The sequence below is a fragment of the Spodoptera frugiperda genome, chromosome 14 (assembly GCF_023101765.2).
Source record: "Spodoptera frugiperda isolate SF20-4 chromosome 14, AGI-APGP_CSIRO_Sfru_2.0, whole genome shotgun sequence".
Lineage (NCBI taxonomy): Eukaryota > Metazoa > Arthropoda > Insecta > Lepidoptera > Noctuidae > Spodoptera > Spodoptera frugiperda.
This window is the reverse complement of record NC_064225.1, coordinates 1902811-1916699: the sequence shown is the minus strand read 5'-3', so window position 1 is coordinate 1916699 and position 13889 is coordinate 1902811. Positions and strand designations below refer to the sequence as shown.

Sequence of the window (13889 nt, the reverse complement as noted above, 5' to 3'; positions counted from 1 at the left end):
ATAAATGAATAAGAATAAGTAAGTCAACAAAAAACGATGTTATCTCAGTTACATGTATAAAATAAACGATAAATGATGATAAATCAAAATAACGAATCTCAGATAAAGAGGGTTGTAGTCTCATTAATAGAGGTAATTCAGTGTTGGGACCTCTGAATGAGTTCTAGTTGTAGAGGTTTCTCACTTCACTAGCTACATTGTATCATGTTAAATATAAATAAATACGAATTCATTTCAAAAAAGAAAAGAATATACATGCCTAATATGTAGTTGCCTATCTAAATTATCCCCAATTACACCCTTCCCAATATTCCCAAACCCGGATTCCCTAACAACCCTTAAATTCCTAGCCCCCAAAATGGCTACGCACTTGTAACGCCTCTGGTGTTTCAAGTGTCCATGGGCGGCTGCGGTTGCTTACCATCAGGTGATACGTCTGCTCGTTTACCGGCTTATACCATAAAAAAACCTCTTTATTTGCTCAAAATAGGTCATACCATAGGGCTTACTAAACAGCCCACACTCAAAATGCTTAAACACAATAATTACATCACAACATTTGTTTGCAGCGTTATAAATCTTAAGTTACAACTCTCATTGCTATTCTATAAGCAACTCTATGTTATTGTGTGTTGAATTTTGATAATACGTACAAAGTGATGTTTAAGTCAAGTCACCACTTTCCCTTTGCGGTCGTATTCTGGATTGCCAATGTCGAAGAAATGGTGTGTTGTTGTTAGTTCGAAGAATATAATGTTCGGCGCCTAGATAGGGGATCATTATAGTTAAGAAAGAGAGTGAGAGAGATGGCGACAGATAATAACGTTACCTCAAGTTCAACATCCCATGATTGTACATAGCTGAACTATGGGTTTTAAAATCGATCCAGAGCTGCGGACTGCCTAGCATGTTACCGGGGCTCCGGCTCGAAAAGCAGGAGTAGGAACGGGGTGGTTTTTAGTCAGTAAGAGCCTGACACTTCCTCTCGCCTCGCCTAAGGCGGGAGAAGACATTGGATGTTTAACTCCTCTCAAAAAAAAAAGACTTCACGATGAAATTTGGGACAGGTCTAGATCATGGTCTGAAATAACAATGCCTAAGTGTTATTTACTTTTTATAGCACAGGAACGCAGACAAAACCACTGGCAGAATCTAGTAAATATATAAATAACCCAGCTCTTTATGACAGCAACTAAAACCTAACTATTAAAACAATACATGTAACTAGGTAACAGTACCTACATCGTAAAATCGTGGACCGTTGTCCAGAATAAGCCGGCTACTAATTATATGGTGTGCAACGCTCACTTTATATTAAGAGGTAGTTATCCGCTACGTGCAGTACTGTGCTTACCCCCGTAACCAACATGCGGATTCATGTGCTGGTGAGTTTGTTTATTTGTATTTTAATTTGTGATGTGTATGTTTTGGAGTTTGATTCCTGAGTGGTTCTTGATCGCGATGTTGTCTGAAAAAGAAGTTATTTTTTTTGGGATGGTTAAAAGAATAATAGACCTTAATTTGGTATGGAAAGCGATGGATTCAACTGTTGGATCAAGTACAGTGTTGGCAATAGGTGCCGATTAACATTTAATATTTATCATGTGATTTGTCTAAAAATATTAAAAAATAAAGCTATTTCGATTGTTCGCAAGTCGCGAATCGCTGGACAAGGGGTCTCGGGTTCGATTTCTGAGTCGGGCAAAGGACACTTTAAAATTTTTCGATTTGTCAGTAGAAGCACGGCGTCTGGAATTATGCCGAATATATGGTAAAAGACTAACCCCCACATAGGACTTAAACCTAACACAAATGTTGAAAAGTGAATATACAATGCGTGCTGTAGGTAATAATATGTATTGTAACTTGGGGATAAAAGGCGCGACATTGCAATAATAAAAAAAAAAACATTATTTTAATTGCAGTTCATCGCACTGCTACTACACACAGCGGCTGCAACGCTGGACTTCAAGCAGTTGAAGGACACAGCAGCAACGCAACTGCAAACAATAACAGACACAGCTGCAACAAAACTGCAATCATTAACAGACACTGCAACTACAACTATACAGCAATTCGTCGATACAATAGACTTGGACAAAGTGCAACAACTCGATGTACTTCAAATCCTCCCAAAGTTACAAAATAAAGGCAAACTTATTAAGGAGACTTATGAAAATTTACCCGAGTATGGGAAAAAGGCCCAAATGTATTTGCAAAGTATAAAGGGAATGAAAGGTGATTTGGTAAAGGCTTTAAAGTTCAAATTGCCGTGGCCTGAAATGAGGGTGTATTATCACCATGTGTACCTTGATCCTCACGACCATCATCATCACCATGGGCCGTATTAGGATTTGCCGTTGTAGTTATTTATTTTATATCTACTTATCAGTACACCTGCCTCCCATTGGGGTATGCCAAATCACTAATTTATTAATTGGTTGCATAATATGTAATGTCTTTAAGTGTGGGAGAGCCATGCTTCGGCTCGACCAGAGTGATACCACGGTCTTACAGAAAACCGACGTGAAACAACGCAAGCGTTGTGTTTCGTCGTATGAGTGAGGTTATCGGAGACCCAATTACCCAAATTCCCGAATCCCAACGACCCATAAATTCCTACCGCTCATGTAACCCCAATTATCAAAATTCCAATACGAATCAGGATCATCAAAAATTGCCTAACAAAATCGTAATATTTATTTCATATCTTTTTTACATTTTTATACTTTTCTAACATAAATTAGATAATAAGTGTAACAAAGCTTATCTTGCGAATTATTTATTATTGAATAACTTATAAATAAATTGTGAGATTTTTCTTACGTCGTTTTATTTTCTCTTAAAAAAAACATTGCCTCACTAGGATTTTCTCCTGTATCGTGGGTGCGTTCACAAACATACAAGTTCACATACACTTGACACCCAGACCCGAAACAACAATTTGTGGATCACATAAACAATTGCTCCGTGCGAAAATCGAACCTGATACACGTTCCGCGGCAGCCGGTTGCCCAGCCACCGCGCCAATCGTGCAGTCAGTGTTTAATTAATCGTTCATCATTTTCACTCACTTTCATCGACCTCTTTACTAAAATTGGCAGTTGTACGTGCCTAAAGCCTACAGGCATCCGATCGACATTGATATTGTGAACGTACTCTTGAGTTGCACCCACAAACCTAGGTACTTCACAAAATACTATATTTCAAAATCAAATCTTACTAACAATACATTCAATTTTTAGTTTTAATTCCGCTTATTATTAACTAAAAATCGAATGTATTGTTAGTGTAGCATGGATTTCCGCAAAGTAACGCCTGATTCTATTATAAATATCAAATTATATTAATTTTTCCATTATTGTAGTTAGTAGATACTGTTAAAAGGGTAGATGACTATTTCGCTGTTTTGTAGTTGCAATATTAGCGCCCATTGCATCCGTTTGGCGTGAATATTAATGTAAATTGTATTGAGTTTGGGTTTATATTGTGAATGCTACTTTGACAACTATGATTGAGGTTGTATGGTTCTGATATTGAACAATTGAGATTTTATTGGATTGACTTCAAGAGTAAGCGTCCAAGTACAATATTTTCAAATGGACTATCTCAAGTCCGTCCTAAACTATCCTATTATAGAACTACTCGACGAACGAGGACAGGTAAAATAAAACCCAGCATAGAATACATAACAAACATTTATTTATTTATTTAAAAGACTAAAATCACTCAACAGCTTATCAAATATATCGTTTTTATCATCGCCACTGGCTTTAGGCAAAAACTCATCAAGGAGACCATTTTGAAAATCACCAAAATCATCTTGGACATTTGTGTCAGCTAGGCCCAATTCTGTCAGCAAAGTTAGATTGTCCATATTGTCAGATTTGTCCATGTTGTCAGCTTTATCCACTTTGTCGTAAGTTAGGGCTACACTGTCGAAGTCTGGTAGGAGTTGTTCGGATGATTCGGTGTCGTCATTGTCTTTAGTTTGCCGTCGGTTCATGAGTTTTGCTTCTTTACTGTCCAAGTCTGCAATGTCGTGGTATTCGTGTATTTCCTTGCCGAATTCTAGCTCTTCCTCTTCTTCTGGATTGTCCTGTAAAGGATATTTGTTTGTTAGAATATTTATAAATTACACGAATGCTTTGCGCCTTTTGTCGCAAGAAAATTGTTATATTGGCGGTGTATTTGTGTCTTATTAGCTTTTTGTTTTGTGTGAGTTCCCTAGTCGTGTTTCGTTGTGTGAATGTTGTCATTGTATGAATTACTCCCCGTAATTGTCAATCTTACCAATCTCCGATTCCCCAACCACCCTTAAATTCCTAACCCCAAAAGACTGGCAACGCGCTTGCTAAAGCCTCTGGTGTTTTGGATGGCCGTGCGCGGCGACGATTGCTTACCATCAGGTGATTCCTCAGCTCATTTACCGTCTTATACCACAAAAAATAGAATATACATTTATATTCATGTATCATGTTGCTTTGCGCCTTTTGTCGCACGAAAGCAAAGTTACATTGGCCGTGTGATAGTGTTTTATTGCTTTTTTTGTGAGTTAGACAAAATTTAATTAATATGTAAATAATTATTAAATCATATTTAATGACTGACCTGAATAATCTGCGCAGTAGACTTGTACTGGAAGGCGTTCTGAGAGAGATCCACTTCGACCGGGAACAAGGTCGCGTTGTCTTTCAAATGCTCCACTGATTCACTGTGAACAAACATTTTGTTATTAGTAAGTTAAAATAAGAAGAAAATCAATGTGTCGAGTCTGATCCCTTGCAAAAGGTTGGGAAAATTATGCAGAGCACTCTTACACGGTGGTTTGTGATAATGAAAAAGTTAAGTCACCAGGAATGACAATACTTTAATTACAACAAAAGTGGAGTATATCAGACTCCATAATCACCTACAGTAAAACACTCTTCGACTCCTTATTTTCAAGACTACATCTTCAGCATATAACATCACCAAACAGATAGTCTAACTAAATATTTTAGGGTATAATATGAATCCTTACTTATGATAAAGAGCCAGCCCCTGTATAAACCGCCGCAGCTGGTAGGCAACGTCCTGTGTCTTCTTATTCTCCAGCAGTTCCAACTTCACCAACACATCTGATCGCAGACGAGCAAAACGTGTTCTTGCGTCTTGACGACAGCGAAGAATGAGTCTGAAACGAAGATAAAATGATAGTGTGGGAGAGCCACGCTTCGGTACGAATGGGCCGGCTCGAATGGAGTGATACCACGGCCTCACATGGACGTGAAACAACGCTTGCTATGTGTAAGTGAGGTTACCGGAGACCCAATTACCCCCCTTCCTGATCTTCTCAATCCCCGATTCCCCAACAACCCCCAAAAGGCCGGCAACGCACTTTACACGCCTTTGGTGTTTCAGGTGTTACTGGGCAGTGGCGATTGCTTACCATAAACAAAGTTACAGTATTTTTAGCCCTTATTTGTCCTTGTACCTACCTTACCTTTACCCCTAAATCGTAGGAACTCTAATAACCAACACCAACTATATCATCACTCTTTTTTCTCCTCAAAAACACTCCTGCTAAAATACCAGTATCAAGATTTATTTTAGTATGATTAGTCTCTTGTTTAACCGGCCATAGTTTCCCATTCTACTTAAGAATTGCATATCCTCACCTGTACTCATAATTCCCAGTCTCCACTCTATACAACGGCTCCTGCAGTGCATTGTACCCGTACTCTTCATCGTCCATCTCCTTTACCTTCAGACAGTAGGAGAGGTACTCGAACTTGGTGTCAGCGTACTTGCGGATAGTCAGCTTTGTGTCTGGTATAGCCTTGTTGAGGTATGTGCCCATGTCTGATAGGATCTGGAAGACCATTGGAATAAATTGACTATAGTCTTAATTAATATTTTTTTTATGATTTTATTGTAACTTTCGTGAGACATACTAAATTAATTATTATGTTATCGCTCATATTAATGAGCAGATTGTCATGAATATGATCCTCTAGCATGGCTTGAAACTAGTCGAGTTCCTCGTCAAAACATTACGTGAGTAAGCCGATAACATAATAATTAAAATATTTTTTTGTCTTCATTAATTAAAAAAAAATCACGGTTTACTCGAGTAAATTAATGGAGAAAAGCTCTACTAGTTTCGAGTCACAGAGGGACTCTTCATCATGAGCAGCGTCCGTAGACGCGGTGACGTCGCGCAGCCTACTTTACTCTACGTGAGCCTACTTTACGTGTGTAAACCGTGATTTTTAGTTAATTGAGTTTGGCTAACTATAGTAGTTAGAATATAAAAATATGACTATAGTCTTGTTTAAAAATTTAGTGATGGTGATGAAGTCTGTGTCCATTAAACTTATATTGTGATAAAAAGAAAACGAATAAAAAAAGTTTATTTGTAATTACTAGTCACATAATTATAGATAGAAAACGAAAATTCCGTATTTCCTTTCGTAGACATAACTTCCTACAAATACTATCCACTAAACCAAAATCAAGGTCACATAAAAACTCACCGGCTTCAAAGCCTTCAACATCTTGATACCATCTCTCTCTAGCAGCCGGTGGTACTGGCCAAACTTGGTAAACGCCTCGGATGCCCTCGCTTGAGGCTCCCTCACTCCTATAGCAGCGAAGATATCACCAACTGACTTGTACGTTTGTAGGAGATCGAAGTACGCTTTTAGCATCCTGGAAAAGTGAGGGAGATTGGTTAATGCTCGTATCTTGATTAGTGAAATGCTTCTTTTTATTGCCATCAACAGCCTATTAGTGGCCACTGCTGACCAAAGCCTCGTATGGACAAGGTTAGAGTTTTTCATCACTTATGACTTAAAGCATTAACTGCCGAAAGAAAACTGTTGAAAGCAAATCCTCCGCTAAGTGTCGGTCACCAGATCCAGTGATGTGGTGTATAACGTGTTAATCGAAATCTTTTCGGAACGATTTCGATAATGGTTGGTATTTGGAAATGGTCAATTTGAACTTTATGAGATAGGGGTCAAACGAGTAAACGTATCACCTAAAGGTATCATCATCACTTGTAGATACCCTCTATCTCTTAATTATCATTAAAAAACATGCAAATAATATACAATTAGCATTCTAGAAGATGAAAATTTAAATCTATCAAAATCAAAACTAAACCAAAACATACCTTTTAGCATTTTCCACGAGCCTCTTGTACGTGGTCTCTGTCTCCCGCAGTTCATTGAGCTTGGCGACTAAAGTATCATTGCAGAGTATAGCCCTAGACAGACCCAGGGCATCCGCAGCTCCTGAGGACATATTCTCAACCAGGCGATGTTTCATCTTCTTCATTATAATGTCTAGGGACTTCCCTTGTTTGGGATCCGCGTGTAACTTGTTGTAATTTATTGTCACTTCGTCCTGGAAAGGGATAAGGAAATATTCTTACGAATTATTCTAAGGAGAATCATATTATAACTTTCGTGAGACATTATTAAAAAGTAATGTCGACAAACACCATGATTAATCTAAGAAGAAATAATAATAATGATTAAATATTTGCTTATTGGAAAGTGTCAGGTGGCTCTTGTAGTTTTTTATAGCGTTTTCTATAGCGGTTATTATTATTCTGTTTTACACAAATACATATTATGGGTAGTAATATGTATTTGTATACAGTATATGGGGCCCGCTACAAGAGAGGCTTTTCTATATTCTTCACATTTGGTTGGCTGGTTAAAGATGTTGCTGTCGTATAAAAGGTTCAGTATACTTAGTAGGAGTTTGCTTTACGTTTAACGAAATCTAAACGAGAGCGCGGTTAGCGCTCTGATTGGTTGATTCATTCCAGACGACCAATTAGAGCGCCGAACGCGGTCTCGTTATTGTCTATGGTGCCATGAACGCTTTACTTTCTATTAATGGAAGTTGTAAACTTAACATGTATAACTCACCTTAGCTGACTGTATCATCTTAGCCACTTCAACTTTAGTCTTCCCTTTAACCGATTGGCCATTGACTCCAACCAACTCGTCACCACTTTGTAATGTACCATCTTTTGAGGCTGGCGTGTTATCGAAGATCTGGAAAATGTGTAAAATATCATCATCAGCCTTTAATAATTGTTCCACTAAAGGACAACGACCTCTTCTCACGCGTCTAATGAAGAATTAAGATGGCTCATGATTACTGGTACTGTTTTAAAATTGGGGCAATAAGTTACGACTACGATTGTAGGAATATTCTTTGTCTTGAAATCTTACTACTTAATTATGTGAAGCTGAAGAGTTTGGTTGTTTGTTTGAACACGCTAATCTCTGGAAGGATAGTGCATTTATCGAGAAAGGCTATAGGCTATAAAATATCGCGCTATGACTAATAGGAGCCGAGTAAAGCTGGTGAAAACGCGCGGATGTAGTTGATACAACATAAAATTCTCAATGCGTCTTTCTATTCCCCGACAGATTCTTTTGGAAGGAGGATCTTCAAATTCCAATATCGTACCTGAAGATTTGAGTATCAAGTGTGTGAGTGGGTGAAAATCTATATTTTGTTTTTGTAGTGTCAGCATTTTTTTATTAAATAAAACGTGGAGTTATGCTATTACCTGCACGATATATAAACAGGGACACAGCGGCGCTCCTCCGCCTATACTGATGCCTATCAAGTTCTTCTCATCTTTGCTTAACGCCACACTGCCTGACGTCACTGTCATGCCCCTGGAAAATTCAAGTTGAGTTTGAGAAATTAATCTAAATGCTGAAGGCAATCATTGTCCATCTAAATATTTTATGACAATAACTAGCGCCATTAAGAAACTTGTAGAATAGCATTTTTAGCTTACCGCCGTACTCAGAGTCTTTTAATGATTACTTAACCCAGTCCTTAGCAATTGTTTTCGGAACAAAATCATTACTAAGGAATAGTTTAAGTAATCGTTAAATGTCTCTAAGTTCGGTAGTTAATTAATTACATTTATATAGTGACTATATTTAAGTATTCTAAAATAAAACAACCAGAGCTTATTTTGTAAATATATTTATTTTTAGCTTAGAACTAAAACTAGCGTAATTCAAATTAACTACTACATAATATACAGCAATAGTCTCATACATAAATCAGTATGGTAGCCAAAAACCTTCCTCATCAAACTAACCACCAAAAATTATTAAAAAACTTACAAAATACGATACATAATACAATCGTATTATGTCAGAGTGTATAAAAGCGATTAACTTAGAAACTGTGTAACAAAAGATGATACGATTTTTAACAATTTGATGAAGGAAGACGCTTCAAGTACATCAAACACTTTTTTTTTATTCGATAAAAAACTAATGCTTGACTACAAATATTTAAATAAATAAAATATAAAAAATAAACTAAAATACAAATATTTTTTGGAAAATTAGCCGACATAGAGAATTTCATTTCGTTAATACTTCTAGCATATTTACTTAGCTTCACTACGCACACCTGGAAACAGAAAAGTACTGTGTTTATTTCTTTACATTGTGTTACATGAATTACACAAAAAACGTGAGAATTACTGAGCGTGTAACAATGATAGATGGTTATATGGAGTTTGTTCTAGTTTCTTTGCTATAAATCCGTGTTAATTTTGTAATGAGCTGTTTATTTTTGTATTCCGTACGCAATATCTAATCCGAGTAATTGACAGCCCAGTTAAATCAACGATTTTTAGGGTGATTTTGTACGAGAGATGTGATATACTACGTTGCTGTCGACGCATTTGGCCTCTACCAACCATATTCATTGGTACACATAGCTTAGCACTAGTGGAAATGGACTCAGCTAAGCTATATTTTGTCATAAAGCAGCCGAAATTATGAACTTAAACCAAAATCTCTTGGTCGATTCAAGATTTTGACAGACAAGTCCTTAGCCCTACTATTATTTTGATTTAAATATCCGTTTTGGGCGATTACTAACCATTTTGAATGAATATCGGATTTAAATTTAGGCCTTATATTTACTATTAAATCACACAATAATTCTACTTAGCCTACTGAAAAATAGGTGCTTTTCTTAAATGCTAAACTATATAACTTACATAAGATCTTGATGTTGTATAGTATATCTTTCAAATCTTAAATCGTTGAATATGCATTCGGTGTCCGCTTCAATGATGTTTTCTTTTGGCTGTCTAAATGGATAAAAAAAAGTATTTGTTTAATATTTTAGCTTAGTTAGGTCAATTATATACCATCAAAAACATCCAGTAAAAAAGCCCAAGTCTCACTATTTCTACCGTAAAAAGTGGTGAGATCCATGTAATACCAAGTCGGTTAGTTTATTTAGTCTCTACTTAAGGGACCTTTAGTCTTAAGTTATTATGCAAATTGTTATAAAATCAATATTACATTTATTTTACGTTTTAAATAAAATAGATCGACTTGGCCATCGCACGTAATCATGCAATAGACCATCGTAATTCGTAATCATGAAATAGACTAAACAATACAAGAAATGTTAACAAAAGTGGGTATTGCGTTTTCATGTATTGAATCATAGGATTTCTTTTTATACGAAAAAAACATACTTACTCTTCAAAAATCTTGATTTCCGACACATCCTTTGTTATTTCTTGAATCGATGGCGTTGCACTAAATTATAAATAAATAAAATAAAAATAAATAAACAGATTGTAATAAAGGTTGAAATATAACAATCAAAATAACATAAAGTAAACAAACTCACTTTTCCTCAATCGGCAATAACAAATTGGACACTTTCCCGTTAGGTTTGCTGAACAAAAATAAAAGTTAAACAAAATACCAAAACGAACATTTTAAAATATATTTTTTAACGTTGATAAGTTTGCGTTTGGCCACCAACCCGCTTACTGCTAGGACGGCGAAGCGAAGATGTAGCCGAAGATGGAGCACACAGACTTAGAAAGTACCTATTTACTCTGACCTTGAACAGACCCGGGTTGTATTTCTCAGAAAAAATAAACGTGGATTCGTTTTCGATTTTTAAAATAATTACGACAAAATTAATACCATTGAAAAAATCGCGCTCAAAATTCCTTTTCTTATTTAGTTTGACTATTTTTAATTTGTATGAAATATCTACCTACTTATATATTTTCTAACATTATTTAAGTAATACCTTTAATCTAACCACATCCACACCATAGTTACAGTTTGTCGAAAAAAGTTAATAATAAAAAAGTATTGAAGCCACATACATAAGTTACGTATTGCAGTCTGTTGTTCCACAAAAGTCAACTGCAGTGTGGATGCACGGTAAGTAGGTAAATACAACATATTAATACCAGATACCTACATATACGTAGGTACTCATTATACTATGACACTAAAACTCATTACTCATACACATACCTAATTAAAAACTATTACAATTATTAGATTTTGTATCTACATAATAAAAATCTAACTAACAATTCATATGGTGTTAAAATTTTCCACGTCTCTCTAACCCACATAAAACTAATCACCTCTAAACCTAAAACAAGACTATCTAACACATAAACAGTTCACATATACACACAAAAAGTAACCTTAACAACAAAAATACAAAGTTCAACTTTCAAAAAACAACATAAAAAGTAAAGAAATACAAACATTTTATCTTCAAACATGCTGTGTAACGTCGCTTGAAGCTGGGGACAGATCCTTGTATCATTAAAAATATAAAACTGACTATTCTGTTGCCACATTGTCATAAAAAATCAATAAAAAACACATATACGTTGTAGTCAGTTAAACAAGCGATAGTATTCTGCAAACAAAGGAAGTTGGGTAGATAAGGATGTATTGCAATACTGATGCCCATAGACTATTCATGTCGTGTTTGTTATCTGTGGCTGGTTAGCTGTCAAATGGGAGGGTAATGGGCATAATTGAATAAGTTATTGAGTTTGTATGTGAATATTTAAATGTTGTGTTAAGATTAGAAGTTATTATTATTCAAAAGAAAAAAAAAGCAACGTCACACCTTTTATCCCCGAAGGGGTAGGCAAAGGTGCTCATTACGACCCGTATTGCCGCTATACAATGTACATTCAATTTTCACCATTTGTGTTATAAGTCCCATGTAATAGGGGGTGAGCCTATTGCCACTTACTGGACACAATTCCAGACTCCGTGCTACTACTAAAGTAAAAACAAAAAAAAACCAGAAATCTTGCCCGACACGGGACTCGAACCCGAGACACTTTGTCTGGCTTCGCACTTGCGACCATTCGCCCAACGAGGCAGTCAAATTAAAAAGAGTAAAAATATCTCTTGAATAATATTATGCCAGATTTATTGAACTACATAAAGACAATGTGTAGTCAAATGTCCCAACTCTCCCCACCTGTAGCTTTTCCATGCCATTTAACGCTTGTCTACAAATAGAGTAGAAAACTAAATTGTATGGGATTGACGTAAATTTTGACACTTGTCAGTACTATCATACTGAAAGTACTATCACACACATATAATAATATATCATCCCCATACATTTTATTTATTACTCTACAAGCGTTTTTTATTTTGATGGGGAAAGATCATCCAATAGCTTCTTCCGCCTTGGCGAGACGATAACATTGAATGATCATGAAATGTCAGATTCTTACTGACTAAAAACCACCTCGATCCTACTCCCGCTTTTCGAGGGAGCCCCGGTAACCCACTAGGTACTCCGCAGGTTCGGTTAAGTTAACAAGCGCTTAAATGGCATTTGGTTAGAGGCTCAATATAGTTTGTACTAGGATCAATAATAATAATTAATTATACCGTAGTTACGAACTAGATAGATATTATAAAGGTACACAAATATACTTTCTAATTAGTATAAGTGCTTATAAACTACTCCTTTCCCTTATATTATTTCCCTTTACTCAAAAAGACGAGTCGAGCTAATCATATTTATTTACCCCACACAAAAATCTATAAGTATTTTAGAAAATTGCAGACCAAAGATGATATAAAGAACACACAATTAGAAAAGCATAATAAACGTAATAAAGCATAGTTCAATATTTTTGCAATAATACCTAATTTAATTTAGAAAAACACGTAACCAAATCATACATAATCGTCTCGCTTTACGAGAAAAATTCTTTGACCAAGAAAAAACATCATTAAAATAGAAAAACTAATACAAATAAATACATACATTTTATCCTCTTCAAAGAAAAAGTCGTCATCGTATTCTTGCATCATTTTGTCGTTAAATATATTATGATTTCACTTTGTACAATACGAAACGAAATGTCACCGTGTGTTGTTGAAATTATTGATTTTTCCCGGCACCCCGCCGCTGTCCGGACAAACGTCAGACGCGTCGGTAAAACAGGGCTAGGCAGTTTGTGTCACATCGAAGGAGGTTTTATGGTTTTGTGTTGAACTCTTTGGTGTGTCATACTGTAATTTTTTGCAGAAGATTTGCTGTTTTTCGCGTTGGCTTTTATATTGTAAAAACGAAAGTCAGAAAGAGTAGATACTTCAGTTTTAGGGTGTATATGGCCATTGTCACAAACTACTCGTCGTCCAAGTCTTTTTCTCTCAATTTATTAAGGACTTATTTAGCTTAAGGAAGAACCTAAACTAGCCCCTTACCTTTACTGTTTACTGTTAGGTACAGTTTGCAACGGGCATTAGGTCCGTATACTAGAACTAATACCTTCCTAATAAATAAATAAATAACAATACCACGCCGGTTGCCTGTGAAGACGTGGTAGGTATAACTCTAATCAAACCGACGGAAACACTAGATCAAGAAAATCAATCCTAAGACAAAAACTAAATATTTATACACGCACTAAAATATACCAACTATTTAGTCAACGATTTAGACATGGCGCTTAGATATTTGACCCTACGGGGCATGAGGTTAAGGAAAAACATAGAATGCTTATTCTATGAAAATATAATGTATTGAAG

The 13889-nt window shown here is 35.9% G+C and overlaps 2 protein-coding genes across 5 annotated transcripts; one reads left to right on the top strand and one right to left on the bottom strand.

Annotated features, from left to right (window-relative positions):
• Positions 1-1219: 1219 nt before the first annotated feature.
• Positions 1220-2772, top strand: LOC118279221 (uncharacterized). Its single transcript, XM_035598806.2, has 2 exons — positions 1220-1385; positions 1926-2772. Exons 1-2 carry the CDS (start codon positions 1368-1370, stop codon positions 2349-2351), a joined length of 444 nt encoding a protein of 147 aa, XP_035454699.1. The 5' UTR covers positions 1220-1367; the 3' UTR covers positions 2352-2772.
• Positions 2773-3680: 908 nt separating this feature from the next.
• LOC118279219 (PRKCA-binding protein) lies at positions 3681-13288 on the bottom strand. 4 transcript variants are annotated; one of them, XM_050698289.1, is made up of 12 exons: positions 13123-13268; positions 10693-10740; positions 10539-10598; positions 10046-10138; positions 8579-8690; positions 7926-8054; positions 7160-7392; positions 6519-6693; positions 5661-5854; positions 5024-5176; positions 4612-4714; positions 3681-4099 (listed from the first exon to the last, which is right to left on the bottom strand). In XM_050698289.1, exons 1-12 carry the CDS (start codon positions 13167-13169, stop codon positions 3704-3706), a joined length of 1743 nt encoding a protein of 580 aa, XP_050554246.1. In that variant the 5' UTR covers positions 13170-13268; the 3' UTR covers positions 3681-3703. The 4 variants fall into 4 exon arrangements, with proteins under 4 accessions (XP_050554246.1, XP_050554247.1, XP_050554249.1 ...); XM_050698290.1 differs by lacking the exons at positions 10046-10138; positions 10539-10598; positions 10693-10740 and adding an exon at positions 11583-11739 and having other exon boundaries at positions 13123-13284; XM_050698292.1 differs by lacking the exons at positions 10046-10138; positions 10539-10598; positions 10693-10740 and adding an exon at positions 11583-11620 and having other exon boundaries at positions 13123-13262.
• Positions 13289-13889: the final 601 nt, after the last annotated feature.

What these genes read in the sequence shown, in the direction of transcription:
- LOC118279219 (XM_050698289.1), bottom strand. Translation starts at nt 13,169, where the DNA reads ATGATGCAAGAATACGATGACGACTTTTTCTTTGAAGAGGATAAAAT. An exon ending in TTATTGCCGATTGAGGAAAA is followed by an intron (nt 10,599 to 10,692) that starts GTGAGTTTGTTT and finishes TTTATAATTTAG; the next exon opens with TGCAACGCCATCGATTCAAG. An exon ending in GGGCTGGCTCTTTATCATAA is followed by an intron (nt 4,715 to 5,023) that starts GTAAGGATTCAT and finishes GTTTGTTCACAG; the next exon opens with TGAATCAGTGGAGCATTTGA.